Source organism: Magnolia sinica, chromosome 6, assembly GCF_029962835.1.
Source record: "Magnolia sinica isolate HGM2019 chromosome 6, MsV1, whole genome shotgun sequence".
NCBI classification, from domain to species: Eukaryota; Viridiplantae; Streptophyta; class Magnoliopsida; order Magnoliales; family Magnoliaceae; genus Magnolia; species Magnolia sinica.
Window position 1 is genome coordinate 61,503,231 of NC_080578.1, and position 17,080 is coordinate 61,520,310.

The 17,080-nt window shown below is 40.6% G+C and overlaps 2 protein-coding genes across 4 annotated transcripts in view; both read left to right on the plus strand.

Moving 5' to 3' along the window:
- The first annotated feature begins 1,487 nt into the window (after positions 1 to 1,487).
- Positions 1,488 to 17,080, plus strand: part of LOC131248798 (uncharacterized) — a 53,360-nt gene continuing 37,767 nt past the window's right edge. Inside the window, exons 1-2 of the mRNA XM_058249254.1 lie at positions 1,488 to 1,593; positions 13,481 to 13,644. Of these exons, the coding sequence (XP_058105237.1) occupies positions 13,494 to 13,644 (151 nt within the window). The 5' untranslated portion in view covers positions 1,488 to 1,593; positions 13,481 to 13,493. The remainder of the gene's footprint in view (positions 1,594 to 13,480; positions 13,645 to 17,080) is intronic.
- The window catches only part of LOC131248797 (pentatricopeptide repeat-containing protein At3g22670, mitochondrial), a 52,625-nt gene continuing 37,144 nt past the window's right edge, over positions 1,600 to 17,080 (plus strand). For 2 of the 3 annotated variants that reach the window (XR_009172463.1, XM_058249253.1), the window contains exon 1: positions 1,600 to 3,418. Coding sequence is in view for 2 of the 3 variants with exons in the window: in XM_058249253.1 (XP_058105236.1) it covers positions 1,784 to 3,373 (1,590 nt within the window). In the remaining variant the exon portion in view is untranslated. Of the gene's footprint in view, positions 3,419 to 13,480; positions 13,646 to 17,080 lie in introns of those variants that run through there. The other variant, XM_058249252.1, reaches the window with a different exon arrangement.

Below are 17,080 nucleotides of genomic sequence, written 5' to 3' on the forward strand. Positions count from 1 at the left end.
CATATAAACATCAAGGTGAGCCTTATTTGAAGGTTTTGTTACTACTAGTACTCAACCCTACACAACACACGGTGACAATCTTCTCGCTAAGAGGAATTGAGGGCCTTATGAATAATGATATTTTAGTTTATTTGAATTAAATATAATGATTTTATTTTCATTTAATAAAAAATAATTTCTTTATAATGTAAAACATTTCCAAATAGGAGACGGGGGGCAAATGTGTCAAATTAACATATTTTAGACATTTAAGATGTTTGTTAACAAATAGATTGTTTCAAATTCAGTACTTAATTTTCAGACTTCAGCCATAATTATCAAACAAGTTTTTTGACTTCAAATTTCAGATTCAGGCTTTAAATTTCAGATTCAAGCTTCAGACTTCAGATTCAGTCTTTAGACTTTAGTTTTAACAAACGGGGCCTAAGTGTCCTATGTGGCTTAACCATGTTATTCTCCTAATTTTTCTAAACACTTTTCATGTTGGACAACTCCTAAAGCCAAACGGATGAAGAGTTATAATCAAATTAAAACTTACTATTTATAGTAAAAATGGAATTAAGCATGGAATTTGATCGTCGATATGATGGATTCTCGCAAATTCGGCATGGGTAACCCGGAATAGCTAGATTGGTTGGCTAAAGTAGCTCATCCTACCCCAAAATCATATATGATACTTAGAGTAACTCATTCCGGTTTACGAGATATGCCGGTTTTAAGGTTCTGACAGTCTCGATGACTTCTGCCTCCAACATGAAAGTGTTCGTGACCTGCTCTAAATCAGTTCCCCGCACTTCGAAAGAACTCGTCCTTGAGTTCTCGTGCTACTTCAGTTCTTGATACTCAATTTGGACCATAATAATAACCAGATCAAAAGTTATGATAAATTTAGGGTCTTCATTCTTTTAGCCTAACCATGTCAGGAATGTTTTCTACATCGGTATCATCTTTAGCTTTCATATAATGTTGCCATGTATGATGTATGTTAGTTTATTAGCCATCAGATCTGGCGTAGTCAGGTCATGTGTAAACACTAGCGTCAGATCCGTGGTCCCACTATGATGTTTACATGTAACCTTAATCTTTGTGGAGCCCATCTTTCTGTATGTGTTATATACTGTCTACACTTTTTTCATTTAGCAGCTTATTTTAGAAGCACGAGGGAGAGGTCCAGAACTCAAGTGGGCCATACCATTGTAAACAGTGAGGATGAAAATGGCCACTGTTGAAACCATCCTAGGCCCACCGTAGTGTTTATATACCATCCAGCCCGTTCATTAGGTGGTTGCCACCTGGATGATGGGAAAGTGATCTAAAACTTGCGTGGCACAGGAAGATTTCAATGGCGGGTGTTCAATCTTCACTGGTGTGGCCCAAGAGTTTGGATCGTGTCCTAAAATGAGCTGACGGAAAGGATGGAAGGAGGGGATATGATACAAACGTCACGGTGGGTCCCTCGGAGATCTCACCTAAATTTCGGTTATAGGCAAGTGCGTCCCTTTGGAGCGTTGCTTCCTTAAACAAAACCCTAGAAAGAGAAAGGCACGGCACCCAGCAGCAGAGCAGAGAAGAGGAGAAGAGTAGAGAAGAGAGGTAGCATAGTATCATACTCTTCTCTTCTGTTATTTTCTTTTCTTTTCTCTGATTTATGTACCATCTCATCTCACCTCATCTCACCTCACGTCACCTCACCTCCCTTGTTCCAGCTACTCTAGGTTCATCTGAAAATAAACAATTTATTTTCATTTTTTTCTGTTGAAAATAATATCGTTTCCCATCTGAAATGCTCACAACCTTGAGGCGTTCATTGATCCCTGCTGTCGGGCCTTTTCACAACATTCTCATCAATGGCTTCTGTAAACTCAATGAGTCTCCTGACCTCCCTGATTGGTTTAAAACCTTTCGGAGCTTAGGAGACTCAGATGACGACTTCGTGCTCCCGACCACGATGACTGTGATGACTGATGGTCCTGCCGTTGCTCCTTGTAATTTGAATTTGGACCCCACCGACGATGTTGACAAAGTGAGTAGGTTTCTAAAGAAGAGCAACTTCTCTTCGCCCGATGCAGTTGTCCAAGCTATGATTGGTTGCAGCAGCTGCAGCATCATCCTTGTTTCAAACATCTTAGTTGATAGAATTGTTAAGAGATTTAGCCACGATTGGGTCCCTGCCTTTGGTTTCTTCAAATGGGCCAGCATCCAAATCGGTTATGCCCATTCATCCGCCACGTATGATGCGATGGTCGATGTCCTAGGAAAATCGAAGCAGTTTGATGCCATGTGGGATTTGGTTGATGAAATGGATTGTAATGGGGGGTTGGTCACGTTAGCAACGATGACTAAGATCATGAGAAGGCTTGCGGGTGCAGGTCGATGGATGGATGCCATTGAGACATTTCATGATATTGAGAGCTTTGGTGTAAGCAAGGATACTTCAGCCATGAATGTCCTCCTGGATGCCCTGTGCAAGGAACGGAGTGTCGAGCACGCGAGAGATGTGTTTTTGGAGCTGAGGAGTCAGGTTTCTCCTAATGCTCATAGCTTCAATATTTTGATACATGGGTGGTGCAAAGCTAGGCAGCTGGACGAGGCTCATTCGACTATGGAGGAAATGAAAGATCATGGATTCCATCCTTGTGTGATTTCATATACTAGTTTGGTTGAAGCGTATTGTGCTGATAAGAATTTTCGCAAGGTCAGTGCTCTCCTTGATGAGATGCAGGACAGGGGCTGTCCTCCAAATGTTGTAACTTATACAATTGTGATGCATTCTTTGGGGAAGGCAAAGCTAACTCAAGAAGCTTTTCAGGTTCTTGAAAAGATGAAAAAGAATGGCTGCAGGCCTGATACATCATTCTTTAACTCTTTGATTTACATCCTCTGTAAAGCTGGCCGGCTGCAGGATGCTCGTGACATATTCGAGGGTATGTCTAAGAGTGGAATTTCTCCTGATGTAATGACGTACCATACCATGATTGCTTCTGCTTGCGAGCATTCAGATGAAGAAGATGCTCTTAAGTTACTCCAGAGTATGAAAGAGAGCTCCTGCAAGCCTGATCTTAAGACGTATGCCCCCTTGTTGAAAATCTGTTGTAAAAGGAAAAGGATGAAGATCCTTTGCTATTTGTTGAATGATATGTTTGAAAAGGATGTGAGCCTCGACCTTGGAACTTATTCTCTTCTAGTACATGGGTTATGTAGGAATGGGAAGTTAGAGCAATCGTGCTTGCTTTTCAAGGAAATGGTATTTAAAGGCCTGCGCCCAAAACGACACACCTACAACATGCTAATCGAGGAAATTGAAAGAAAGAATATGGAGAAAGCAAAGGAAAGAATTCAGCAATTGATGGTTCGGGCAGAAAGTATGAACTGATATTGCCATCATTCTAGAGCTTATGACGCGCTTCAAACTAAATAGGTCCGTTTGTTTGTTGTCAGTCAAGAAATTATGTTTCTTTGGTCTATTATGGCTGTATTCTGTTGCATGTTCTTTCCATGCTATTCTCATGCTAACAGTAAATATTGTGTATGTTAATGTCAAAATCACACTGGTGTATTTTCTTCTTTTAGTTATGCTAATGAATGCAGTATATGGCTTGGACGCCTGAAATGGGTGAAATCTGATCACTCCTCAACTTGGATGGATATGAGCGAAGCTTCAGCTCCTCTAAAGATCTTTTAGATCTTTCTGGAAACTAAACATATCTTAACTAACTAAAGACTGCTAACCTAAGTTAACTGACTAATCAAGTTAACTTTAGAAACCAACTCTAAATAAACAACTTTAGCAATTTCTAGAATTTTCAAAGACTAGAAATCCAAAGTTAGTTTCTTATGGACTGGCTGTGGGGCCCACTAAAGCAACACGATTGCCATATGTTTTAGATTCTCATTTTTATGTGATACCCTAACCATATTTTGGTAATAACGTGCTCGGTGTCAAAATGGCATAATCTTGCGCTTATTTGAAAGATAATTTACTTCCCATGAAATAATTTTTGTGGTGTTTTGAGTCGTGTAACCCTGGAGAAAGACCCATACTTTTGGATGTCAAATTTTTTTGCCATTAGAATAGAGAATGAAACTAATCAATTATGCTTCCATTTATGTGGCTGAGGCCCACCTTGAACTTTATCAATCCCTTTTAGTTAAAAGGAACTTGTCCATGAGTTCAAGCGTTCATGATCTTCTATTGCAACAAACCCACCTTTGTGCTACTTCAGCTTGGGCTTTGTTGGTATCTGATGGCATAATGATGCAGGCCCATGGCTCACCTAAGCCCACGGTCCACCATAGGACCTAGCATGTGCTATTTTTGGTTGTTTATTTATAGATTTGGGACCTAAATATCAAGATTTACTATTTACTATTTGTGAAAAATATAGGAGCTGATTAAAGATGTGGAGAGATGTGATGGAAGATATAGGGCCTAATTTGAAGATGTTATTGAATATTTGGATGATTATTTCTTAGATTTGCTTTTACTATTATTAGGATTTTACCATCTTAGGTAGATTAGATTGATTTGAACTCAATTATGGTTGATTTGAAATCAATGTCTTAGTTGGGGGAATTCTCATTAAATATTCGTTTAGGGTTAATAACAGGGGTGGTGGTGTAGGGGGTAGGCATTCCAAAATTTTGTAAGTTTGAGTTTTTCTTACATATTGTAAAAAGAGGTTTGATATTAATAAAATTATTTCTTCCTTTTTTAATCTTTTATTCTTGTGGGTGCACTCCTGTCCATTTCTTGCGATTTGGGTGTCGAAATCTCATTGACTTGATTACAAGGTTGCACCATTTTGGTATCAGAGCAAGTGATCAGTGGGGAACTGCTGACTCTCTTTATCATCTCCTAATGGAATGTGAAATCCCAGCATTTGGCATATGCCCATAAAAAATTCTTGTTTTAGATTGTGTCGAAAGCCTTAGATCTCGAGATTGATTTGTCTAGTTTCAAATTTGACTCCAGGTCTGGTGGACTTACTCTTAGGTCTGAAATTTTGATACACTCATGAGTCATGACACCATTTTGTGAACTCCTCTAGGTATGGTAATTTTGTTATCTCAGATTCATTTGAGTGTGAAAAGCTATCAGGTTTGAGGTGCTTTGTATTTTCAAGTGGTTGAATATTAGGGTTGTCCTGGAGCGATTTCAAGCTTTTGAGGGGCTGTTTGGTAGCAACAAAAGTTCATTTGCTACTAGTCAGAGACAAGCCGCTTATTAATGGTTCGTCTACGAGTTTTCTGCATAGGACCCCAAAGAACAAGGACTAGTCTAGTTTTTTGACTGTTGTAGGGCCTTTGTTGTTCCTAGAAAACTTGAGAAGCTGTCCTTATGATGCACGCTGGATGTTCTCTTGTGGTACATGTGCCAAGTGTGTCATTGTGCCACAAATGCCACCATCTATCTTTAAATGCTGCAAATATGCCATATTCAACCTTCAAGTTCCCTTCTTGTGTTCACACGTGCTACATATGGCACCATACATCATTACGCGCCCCACAGGTTCAACATATGCCACTACACATCTTATAGCTTTTTGCGTGAGCGGCATATGCCACTATACGTTTTCAAATGTTACACTTGCGCCACATATGCCAAGTTTTCAATGTACAAGCGTGTCACATGTGGGAAATAATTCTTATTCGAGGTGCTTAACAAGCAACGTGAGAATTATTATAGGAAAACATGACTTCGACAAACAAGACAAGATGAACCTGACCTGGGCAAGCTCTCTGGGACTAAACTTATTTTGCTAACAAATGATCTTTGATTCAAGTTTACATTAGAGATTGGTAGTTTCATGACTTGGAAGATCTCTTATATAATACTTGTATATTGAAGTTTCTGAGTGTGTATACATTTGTTTTTTTTTTTTTTTTTTAAAAGAATAATGTGGATACACTTTATAATATAAGTAGGGGTTGAGTCTCATCATCTTCATCACTCACTATGACTCGATGATGGGGAGGGGGCCGTGAAGATGCTTTCTCACCCTCATTGGAACGTGCCGAACTCCTCACCAAAGGATCAAATGAGTCTGTATCCGCCTTCTGTTGGATTACTACCTGATCGACGTCGATACCCAGAGACACTGCTCCCTCGGCTACTTGTGGAGCAGGGCCTCCCTCCGCATCATCTAAATCAGCTGATTTGACCCACTCATAAAGTGGGTCATCATCATCACCTATCTATGCCATGTTACCTATAGACAACAGGTCCAGCGGGTCCTGATTTTCCTTCATATCTCAGTCTACCCGCAACTGCCTCTCTCTTAACTTCATATTGTAGTGGCAGTAAACGAGCTTCTGAAACTTCTCATATGCCAGCCTGTTCCTCTTGCTGGTGTGTATGAGTGATCATGTGCTCCAATTCCTCTAACACAGTGAAGAGGATACAGTCTGTGCGAGAACACGGACTGCCAATAACTGCAGTATGGGCGTGTCGACTCCGTACATCGCCCACCACTCACCTACATATCCATGAGGAGCTTGTTTTAGTTTGAAGTTTAAATGAAAAATGCAATTACGTAATTATGTTACCATACTCATACGACATCATTGTTTTAGTCGTTGCTTTTGCTTGTGCGGATGAGAATGTACCCCTCGTATCCCTAACCGCAACAACTGTAAACACGGATTCACAGGTCATTTTTTTTAATCACCCATATTTCTAGAGGCTATAAGGAAGAAAATTTATTGCATTACTTGGTTACCGAAATCTGCTTGCGCTGTTGATTCTGGAAACAATCGTTCGAACACCTCGTGGACGGCCATCGTCAAATCACTATCCTCATGGAGCCGATGTTTATAATGATATTTGGGATTTAGGTAGTATGCTAAAACCCAAATATTAGTTACTCAGTTGTATTAACATGCAAACAGAAGTGATGCTTAAAGTACTCGGTTGTATTAACAAACTTACCAGCTTGGTGGAGTGGATGCTCGAGAGTCCTAGTCCATCAATGATCGATGATATTGATCACCCACTGATACGAACTGGGGATTGCAGTCATTATCCCCTCTCATAATTCTCATAAGCTCATACATTGACCCCATCGAAGGCCACATCTCATTATCTACGGCTCGTAGGACCTTGTACATCGAATGCAGGAAGGAAACGACGTTGTGAACTTTCTCCCAGAAGGAATCAGAAAGTACTATCTTTGAACAGGTCTTTACACCCTCAGTCTTCCTCTGATTCCACTTGATGTATTTCTCGGATCTGAACAAATTTCTGAGACCCACGCGGTGCCTGTATAAGCTGTCGAGTGCAATGAAGTTCGTGGCGAACCGTGTCGCGCCTTGTCTAACGATGTCCCCTCCACAACACTCACGCATTGCAGCCAACAACCATAAGTGATTGTATATAAAGTTTGTCACTCTCCTCGCATCCTGGATGGTCCTCTTGACAGAATACCTCTGGCCTATCTCCTCGAGCATTAAATCAATGCAGTGTGCCGCACACGGGGTCCAATAGAGGTTGTACTTCCTCATCAATTTCTTCCCCGCCTTAACGAACGCACTGCCATTGTCCGTCACAACTTGGACAACATTCTGGGACCCAACATCTCTAATCACTCCTTTTAGGAGATCATATATGTATTCGTGATCTTTTATTCTGGCCGATGCATCAATGGATTTGAGGAAAATGGGCTGCCCTCTACAGTACACCATGAAATTGATAATGGATAATTTCGTGGGTCCCGTCCACCCATCACACATGATTGTTACCTCGTACTGCTTCCAGTTGGACTTTAGTCCACGTACCCAAGCCTGCATCTCCTCGTGCTCCCGATCAAGGTAGACGCCAAGAATCTCCTGTGGCGTGGGAGGCTTCACGCCGGGCGGGCATGCTGCACCTCCTCAATCATATTTTTGAAGTGAGGACTGGCTGCTGCATTTGCTGGTACATGGCTCGAGATGAACCACCTAGATATAGCGCCACTCACTTTCTCCATAAGCCCCTTGCTCCATGTATTTTTTAATCCTTTTTGATTTACGCTTGCGATGGGTGCATCTGGGACACGAGCACTTTGCGTGCGTTGTAGGCCATACCTGCTGCCTCTCTCAAATCGTCTGCTGCTCCCACCTACCTCATGTCGGGACGTCCCAAACGACGGCCTACTCTCATCAAAACGTCTTCTTTGCTCCCCCTCCCACTCTGAAGCCCGAGACTCACGAATCACTTGTCTAAAATCACTCATTTCTCGAGCCGTAACACAGTCATTGGGGTACGTGATCCCCTCATCGTTGTCATCATCGTGCTTGTCGATAGCACCTAGGCTCGGTCCAGTGCCTCGTAGCTCCTCCCTCATATCCCTCTCCCAATCCTTTTGCTGCAGCTTGCGTGACTTCGCTTCAGTCAACACTCTTCTCTTCTCCTCTCTCACTAGCCTTGTTACACTTGGATAGCCTTTCACATTCTTGTATCCCCCTACCAAATGTTCCTTTAACCTAGACACTCCCCCACTTTGTATCACTTGGCCACAATAGTTGCATATGGCTCCATATTTATTCCCCTCCACTGGCCGTCCATGTTTCCACCCACTGTCCCTTGCTCCTTTTCCCGATCCAGACGACATTTTGCTCCCTAGTAGTATACAAATTTGTAATAATTGACAAAAAAAAAGTGCATCGGCTCGTATTCAGTGTAATAAGCCCAAATCATTTGAAGGGCTAAGATGTTAGATCAAATCAAAATTTGATATAAGTTACAATTGAGGAAAGAGTCTGCAGATTGCATACTGAGTAAACTTTATGGGGCCTATTGTGATTTATACATACAACATGATGGGTCCATGTAAATAAAGGGTGGACGTTATCTCCCAACTTGTTCATTCACTAGCCAGATTGCATTTGTTTTCTTAACCATCTATCTATAGGTAACAAATCAATAAATACTAAATAGGTATATTCAATCCATAGTTGGACTAATCAGACCAACGGTCTAAATCACTGGAACACCACCTCACTTGTATAACTAAAAAACACACATATACTTGGAATCTAGAGATGGAATCCGGAGATGGGTCATCTCAAAATCTGAATAGCTGGCTTTCTTGCCAACATGGCATTTGTTTACCAAATTAGTACCATTAAAACGTTAGCCACCACATTGAAGATCACCATACTTGGCAATCAGGTGGGCCAGTTCATCAGGCGTACCACACCTGTACGTTGGGTCAGACCATCAGTTGTCCATTGATTTCAACACAGACTGCCTGATTTTTGCGCCAGATCACCTTCTTGGTGGGACCTATCATTTTCAGGGTACTGATCTCCTGGCCAAGTGGCTTGGTGGCAGGTAGAGCACGTGTCTGACTGTGTTAAAGATTAAAAAAAATAAAATAAAAAATCATGAGTCCATCTTAAATCCATTTTCTTTTTTGGCTCTCACCACCCTACTATGATGTCTGCATTTTATCTCGCTGTCCATCCATCTTTTCCCTCCCATTTTAAGGCGCAAGTCCAAAATTAAAGTATATCCAAAGATCTAATGGACCACATCACACAAAGCAGTGGGAATTTTCCAGCTCATTTTAAGGCATAAGCCCAAAATTAAAATATATCTAAAGCTCTAACTAGCTAACAATATATATGTGTGTGTGTGTGTGTGTGTGTGTGTGTGTGTAAAGCTTGAGTGGACCACACAGACAAACAGAAAATAGTGGGAATTGAATGCCTACCTATTGTTGAAAACCTGGCAAAGATTATAAAAGTTTTGGATGAAGATGATATTTGCGTTTTTCCCTTCATCCATTTACATGTGACAACTACAACGGACACGGTTTGGCTAGTGACGCAGCAATCGTCCATGTAAATAAACTTTATGGGCCCCACCATGATGTATGTTTCATCCATTCCGTTCATCCATTTTTACAGATCATTTTAGGGCTTTATACCAAAAATGATAGGAGTATAAATCTCGGGTGGACCACACCAAAGGAAAATAATAGTGATTGGATATTCACCATTAAAATCCTCCTAAGGACCGCTGTACTGTTTATTTGACATCCAATCTGTTGATTAGGTCATACAGACCCAGATGAAGGGAAAAAACAAAGATAAGCTTGATCCAAAACTTTTATGGCCCTCAAAAAGTTTTTAATGGTTGAAGTTCATTCAACACTGTTTCTGATAATGTGGTCCACTTGAGACTGTTATATACCTCAGTTTTGGTCTCATTCTATAAAATGATCTAGAAAAATAGATGAACGACATGGATGAAACACATTCATCATGGTGGGGCCCACAGAGCACTGACCACTAGCCATTGGCTGGTGGCAGGGGGCGTAGCCAATCTGTTTCCTTTGGCTACGGATCTTGTCAGTATCCAATCCGCACCCGATTCAATAGTAGGGTGTTCAATCCTGATCCGCGGGACTCGGATTTTCTTCCTGCGTTGCAAGCTCAGGTGGGGCCCACTGTGATGTTTGTGAAAAATCCTCCCTGTCCGTCCGTTTTGTGAGTTCATTTTAGGACATGATGCCAAAAATGAACCATATCTAAAGCTCAAGTGAGCCTAAAACGTGATAATTAAACATCCACAGTTGAAATATTCTTGGGGCCACAGAAGTTTTGATTCATGCCAATATTTTTGTTTTCAGTTCATCCCAATAGTAAGGACGTTATTAACGGTATGGATGGCATCTAACCATCACTGTTGAACCCAGGAAGGTTTCAACGGTAGGAATTTTCCTAACCACATTTTCCTTTAGTACGGCTCACTTGAGCCTTGGATACGGTTCATTTTTGACAAAATGTCCTAAAATGAAATCGCAAAACGGATGGACGGGGAGGATTTCCCACAATCATCACAGTGGGCCCCACCTGAGCTTGTAGCGCAGGAGCACAGGGAAAGGGAGGTATATCCCAATCTCAATTGGACCACATTACAAGAAACACTGTTTAATGAACTTTGACCATTAAAAACTTTTGGGGGGCCATAAAGGTTTTGGAACAACCTCATCTTTGTTTTTTCCCTTCATTTGGGTCTGTATGAGCTAATTAACAGATTGGATGTCAAATAAACAGTACAATGGGCCTTAAGAGGATTAAAATGGTGGATATCCAATCACTACTGTTTTCACGGGGCCATAAAGGTGTGGTCCACCTGAGTTTTAGATCTACATTATTTTTTGGATCGAGCTCTAAAATAATATTTAAAAATTAATGGACAACATGGATACAATAGATGCATCATGGTGGGGCCCACAGAGCACTGACCTGCGCTGTCAAAGCCCCACCCGATGGAAGCCGATTGCGTACTGAGTAACTCAGTACGCTAAGTGTACTGGGTAAACTCTGGGGGGTCCACTGTGATTTATGTATTTTATCCACTCCGTCCATCCATTTTAACAAATAATTTTAGGTCTTGAGCCTAAAAACGAAGTATATCCAAACCTTAAGTGGACCACACCATAGGAAACAATATGAATTGAACATTTACCGTTGAAAATTTCTTGGGGGCCACAGAAGTTTTGGATCAAACTTCTATTTGTTTTTTCCCTTCATGTCTGTGTAATCTTATGAACAGGTTGGATGAGAAATAAACATCACTGTGGGCCCTAGAAAAGTTTTAACAGTGGAAGTCATTATTCCAACTATTTCCAATGGTGTGGTCCACTTGATCTTTTGGTACGTTTAAATTTTAGTCTCAACCCCTAAAATAAGATGGAAAAACGGATGGACCGCATGGATAGACCAGATACATTCTCGGTGGGCCCAACAGAGTGTACTCAGTACGATAAGAGCGTACTGAGTAACTAAGTACGCAATCCCATTTCACGCCCGGCCCGATCCCCAATTTGCGTTAAAACCCCGAAAATCCCTCTCCCCATCCAAAATTTTCAAAATTTCATCTCCTTCCCACGAATTTCTCCAAATTTTCAACCCGAAAATCCCTCTCCCTCATCCCAAATAAAAAAAAACCTCTATTTTCCAACAAGATCTCGGCCTGCAAGCAGATTCGAGAAGTTGCAGAGGATTTTTCGACGGAAAAAAAGAAAATTTTGGGGTTGAATCTTACCAGAACTTGCCGATCTGCACTCAACAGCCGTGAATTCGCATCTTCCTCCAGATCCGGGCAAAAAAACAGGTATTTTTGGTGTTTTTTTGTGATTTTATCATCAACAACTACCCCCTTTTATCGATAAACGTGGGTTGTTGGCTACAGTTCCCACCTGTGGTTGGTGGGAATAGCGAAATATCGGCGAGATTTTGAAAATACCAACAATCCGGTGAGATTATCGGTGAAACCTGGAACCAACACGAATAAATGGGGTTTTGGTGTCGCCAGTGCAGCGACACCGATATTATCGGCGATATTTCGATAATATTGCCGACAATTTAAACACTGATTTGAAGTCAACTATGATTGACTCGACATCAATCTTTAACTGGGGGATTCTCATTAGAGATTCACTTGAGAGTCTATAAAAAGGGGAGGGTGGTGTAGGAAGTAATTCCAAAATTTTCCAAGTTTGAGTTCTTTTCTTAAGCATGATGAGAAAAAGTTTGATATTAATAAAGTCATTTCTCCCTCTATACTCAAATATTTTTTTGAGTGTAATTCTTGTCTATTTCTTTGCAACTCGGTGTCGATATCTCATTGATATGATAACCGGTTGCATCATTAAACCATTCTGATTTTGGGACTGTGACTTAGTGACAATGGGTTCTACAATTTAGTGGGTTTAATTTGAGTTGATGTATGCCATGTGTAAAATTTTTGAGTGCCTGTTTACCAGGTGTCATAGATTGCAGAGTATCGAATGACTCCCCATTTGATAACGCATTGCTGAAGATCCCGTTTGGTAGTCACATACAAAATCTTAAGAACTTTTTAATGGATGGAGTGGGTTTTGACTTTTATGATTCATATGATTATTTTTTGGACTCGGCGTTTAGTCACTAAGAGATCATTCCTATTTGCTACTATTGCAAAGGAAAAAAAGAAGTCACATTTTGATACTAAAGATCAATTGCAGGTTTTGCTTTCCATTCAAGTATATTTCTCTTCAATTCCAACTCGCATATAAATGTTTAAGGGTTTTATTGCTTACAATATCCTATGTCTTGATTGTCGAAATAACCTCTCTCGTTCTCATTGGGTTCTAATGTCAAATTGTTTTTATATAATTCTATAGTATGTTTCTATTTGTGCAAAAAAAGAAATCACATTTTGACACTAAAGATCAATTGCATGTTTTGCTTTCCATTCATGTATATTTCTCTTCAATTCCAATTTGCATATAAATGCTGAAGGGTTTTATTGCTTACAATATCCCATGTGTCTTGATTGTCAAAATAACCTATCTCGTTCTCTTTGTTCTAATGCCAAATTATTTTTTATATAATTCTACAGTATGTATTAATTTGTGCATGATTTGAGCAAGACATTATGTTATGGCCATTATTGCCCTACAAGGGATTTATTTTCTTGATTGACTTGTTCGTTATTTATTTACTTTAGGGCTATTTTTACCATGAAGAGGGGAGAGCCATGGGGTCAATTGGATCCTTCATCATCTGATGACTCAGACAAAGAATCAGATTCAGGAGATGATGATGGGTTAGGAAGTACAAAGCCAAGTGATAGAAGTGCAGCTCGGTTAATGAAAGTTGTTACGTCGAAAGGTATTAATGGGTGCCCAAGGGTCTCCCCTTAACTTCGGAAATCTCTCCCCCTCTCCCCCTCGTTTTTAAAATAATTTTATGGGTCATGGTGTTGATGTTTTTCCCTTCTAGGGGTTAATCTTTCTCTACTGCTAGTGATGTAGGAGAAAATTCCCTACAACTAGGGTTTCATGTAGAAGCACCAAAAAGGTAAATTTCACTCAGATAACTACCTCTCCAATACATAATCACAAAGAATGTATTTAGTATTGTAGAAATCATGGAATAAGTAGTTTTAGTATTGGTATCAACGTATGTATCGAACTCGTGGGATGCAAAAACATATCGGGTATCAATGTTTTTAGTATCTTGCGATATCATTGATATATCCTACGATATATTTGTTATCCTAGCTAGGCGATATGAAACCTAGCTTGAGTATCTATTTTTCATGGTATTGTGCAATATATGGCACAATATCGCGATATTGCATGATATATCCACACTCCCGCTTTATAAATTCTTAATGTATCGTGCGATATATCATTATCGAGTGCAATATTGAAAGGGATAAAAGGAAACCAACGATATTTGTCTAGAAAATCTTAAAAAAATCACAAAAATCTTTTTTTTTTTTTTTGCAAAAAAAAAAGAAAAAGAAAAAAGAAACTTATTCCTGGTACATTGTAAGGTGATTTCGATCAGTCCACTCTAGTTTGTTGGAAGAAAATCTTTGAAATTTCTTCGAAATCAACAATTGGAAGCTTCTTGAGGCCGATTTTAAAACGTATATTTTCGAGTTTTGATTCTATTTTTTTTATATGTTATAAATAGTGCCAAATGGTGAGAAATCCATGATTTTTAATGTTTTGCATGAAAAATTATGAATTTGGAGCTTTTGATTTTGAGATTTGGGGGAGATGGGCCAATTTGAGCAAAATTGGGGAAGAATCTACATCTCTCTAATTTTTTCCAAATCAGTTGCAATCTTAGTGTCCAAAGATGAAATGAATCATTTTTTTTAGAGTTAACAACAAATTATTAAGAAGGCGGGCTAAGTGCACAAAAGAATACAACCAAAGTACAAAGCTGATGCAGGACATGAAATTCAAATATGATGTGCAAGATTTTTAGGCTATAGATCACACTAGTTCAGAGACAATCACACAAAATTCCACATCCCACATAACGTCCAGCACTCAACAAGGGGAATCTACACGGGTCCAGGCCTACACAGGCTAGGGCTGGATCAGTAAAAATTATGGACCAAACGATACTCAAAGGAGAGTAAATTCATCCACACATGCACAAAATATTTCCCCAATCCAAAGGATTCACAGGTTCAATTCGGGGAACCCCATGGTTAAAGAAAAGGGATAGAAATTGGGGATTTAGGACAATCTAGGGTTAAGGTTAGGGAAATCAGGTGAGAGAGGAGTGAAAGAGAGGGGAGAGAGAACTTGTAACCAACCCGTGTATGTGGACAACAGGTTGGGCCTGACGCACGTGCGCTGATGGCTGGCCGCACGTGTGTGGGGCCCACGAACCGAAAAAAGGCCCTCTTGGGTCTGGTCGGGCAAGGCTGAGCTTCAAAACCTCCAAGTTTTAAGTCAATCCGATGTACGGTCTGGGTATGGTGCTCCGCCGAAGTTTCAGCCCTCCTGCAGGGCCAGATTCTGGAATTCTGCTGAAGATAGGAAAGTTGTTGCAATAAAGGACATATTTGTAGCGCAGATAATTGTGGGAGATGAGAAGGGTGGATGGTAGAAGATGGGAGCGAATCGGGATAGATGTGGCTTCGCACCACGGTAGTTAGCCCTTCAAAGAAGGGAGGGCTTCGCACCCAATTAAGAAAAAAGCCTACAAGGGGTGCTTATTTATAAGAAAGCCCTATACCCCTAAAACTCGCGCCATGTGCACAACCTATTACCTGGCGATGAAGTAAACACAAATAATAACTAATTAAAGTAATCTAAACCGTCTATGATAATCTAAATAACATTAATAAACAAAACCTAAAATATAAGACTAATCAGACTAGTGAGCCACGATCATGAGAACCCATGATGGGCTTTATTTGACTATCGGGCCCACTCCAACGAACCAAAACTCAGTCTTCTAACTAGGGGGCCATCCCTGGACGTCGTCATCGATCCACACCGACATAAGCTCCACGACTGAACTTGGCATGACCCAAGCAACTTGAACGTGCATGTACGCGAGATGTCCCCATCAAAAGCAAGGAAAGATAAATAAAACTTCCTTCATACAAGAGGCCTAACCCATCAAAATCTTCATAATCTCCTTAATACCCTCCTGAACCGAAGAGCTTTTGTTATGAAAAACCCTCCTATTTTGATTTCCCCAAGTTACCCAAAAACCCCCTAATAGGAGCAGCCTCCAAAGGATCTTGCCAACCTTCCCCACACCCCCTTAGTGCCACACCGACATAAGCTCCACGACTGAACTTGGCATGACCCAAGCAACTTGAACGTGCATGTACGCGAGATGTCCCCATCAAAAGCAAGGAAAGATAAATAAAACTTCCTTCATACAAGAGGCCCAACCCATCAAAATCTTCATAATCTCCTTAATACCCTCCTGAACCGAAGAGCTTTTGTTATGAAAAACCCTCCTATTTTGATTTCCCCAAGTTACCCAAAAACCCCCTAAAAGGAGCAGCCTCCAAAGGATCTTGCCAACCTTCCCCACACCCCCTTAGTGCCACACCGACATAAGCTCCACGACTGAACTTGGCATGACCCAAGCAACTTGAAATAGATCAAGGAATACTCCCAAACCTTATAGACATAGGAACAATGAATGAAGAGGTGGTCAACCGATTCTACCGCTTTCATACACATGAGGCAAATGTTGGGGTAAGAGATCTTCTTTGTAAATTGTTGATAGTAAGGACTAAGGATTCACTTTTTACCAATTAGCCACCCAAACACCGCCACCTAAGGAGGAGCACCATAGAACCAACATTGGTATGGAAAAGAGAGATTACGAATTGGGTTGTGCATTAAATGGTAAAAAGATATGACTGAGAAATGACCAAAGCTGTGGCCAACCCCAATCAAAGAGTCGTCTTCCTCAACCACAAGAGTTCTGTCCTTCGACATACCAAGGAGCCCTCCCCAACTCTGCAATCTTATTATCTGACAAATTCCTCCTACAAGGTGGGGACCAAACAACAGCACTACTGCAAATGGAGTAGCAATCCTTCCCCATGACATCTTTTATCTGGAGCAACATGAACTAAAGTGCAGAAGGAGTGGGAAAGAAATACCTTCGTGAAACCAATGTACCACCGAAGACACTGCCTTCTACAACCCAGAGAGTCGGTATAAGGAAGAGCGTTTCACTCTCCAACCATCACTACAAAGCCTACACTTGGTGTTATCTCCCTCCAAAGTTTTCCCTCTTCAGGTCCAAGTCTCCAAAACCATTTCCC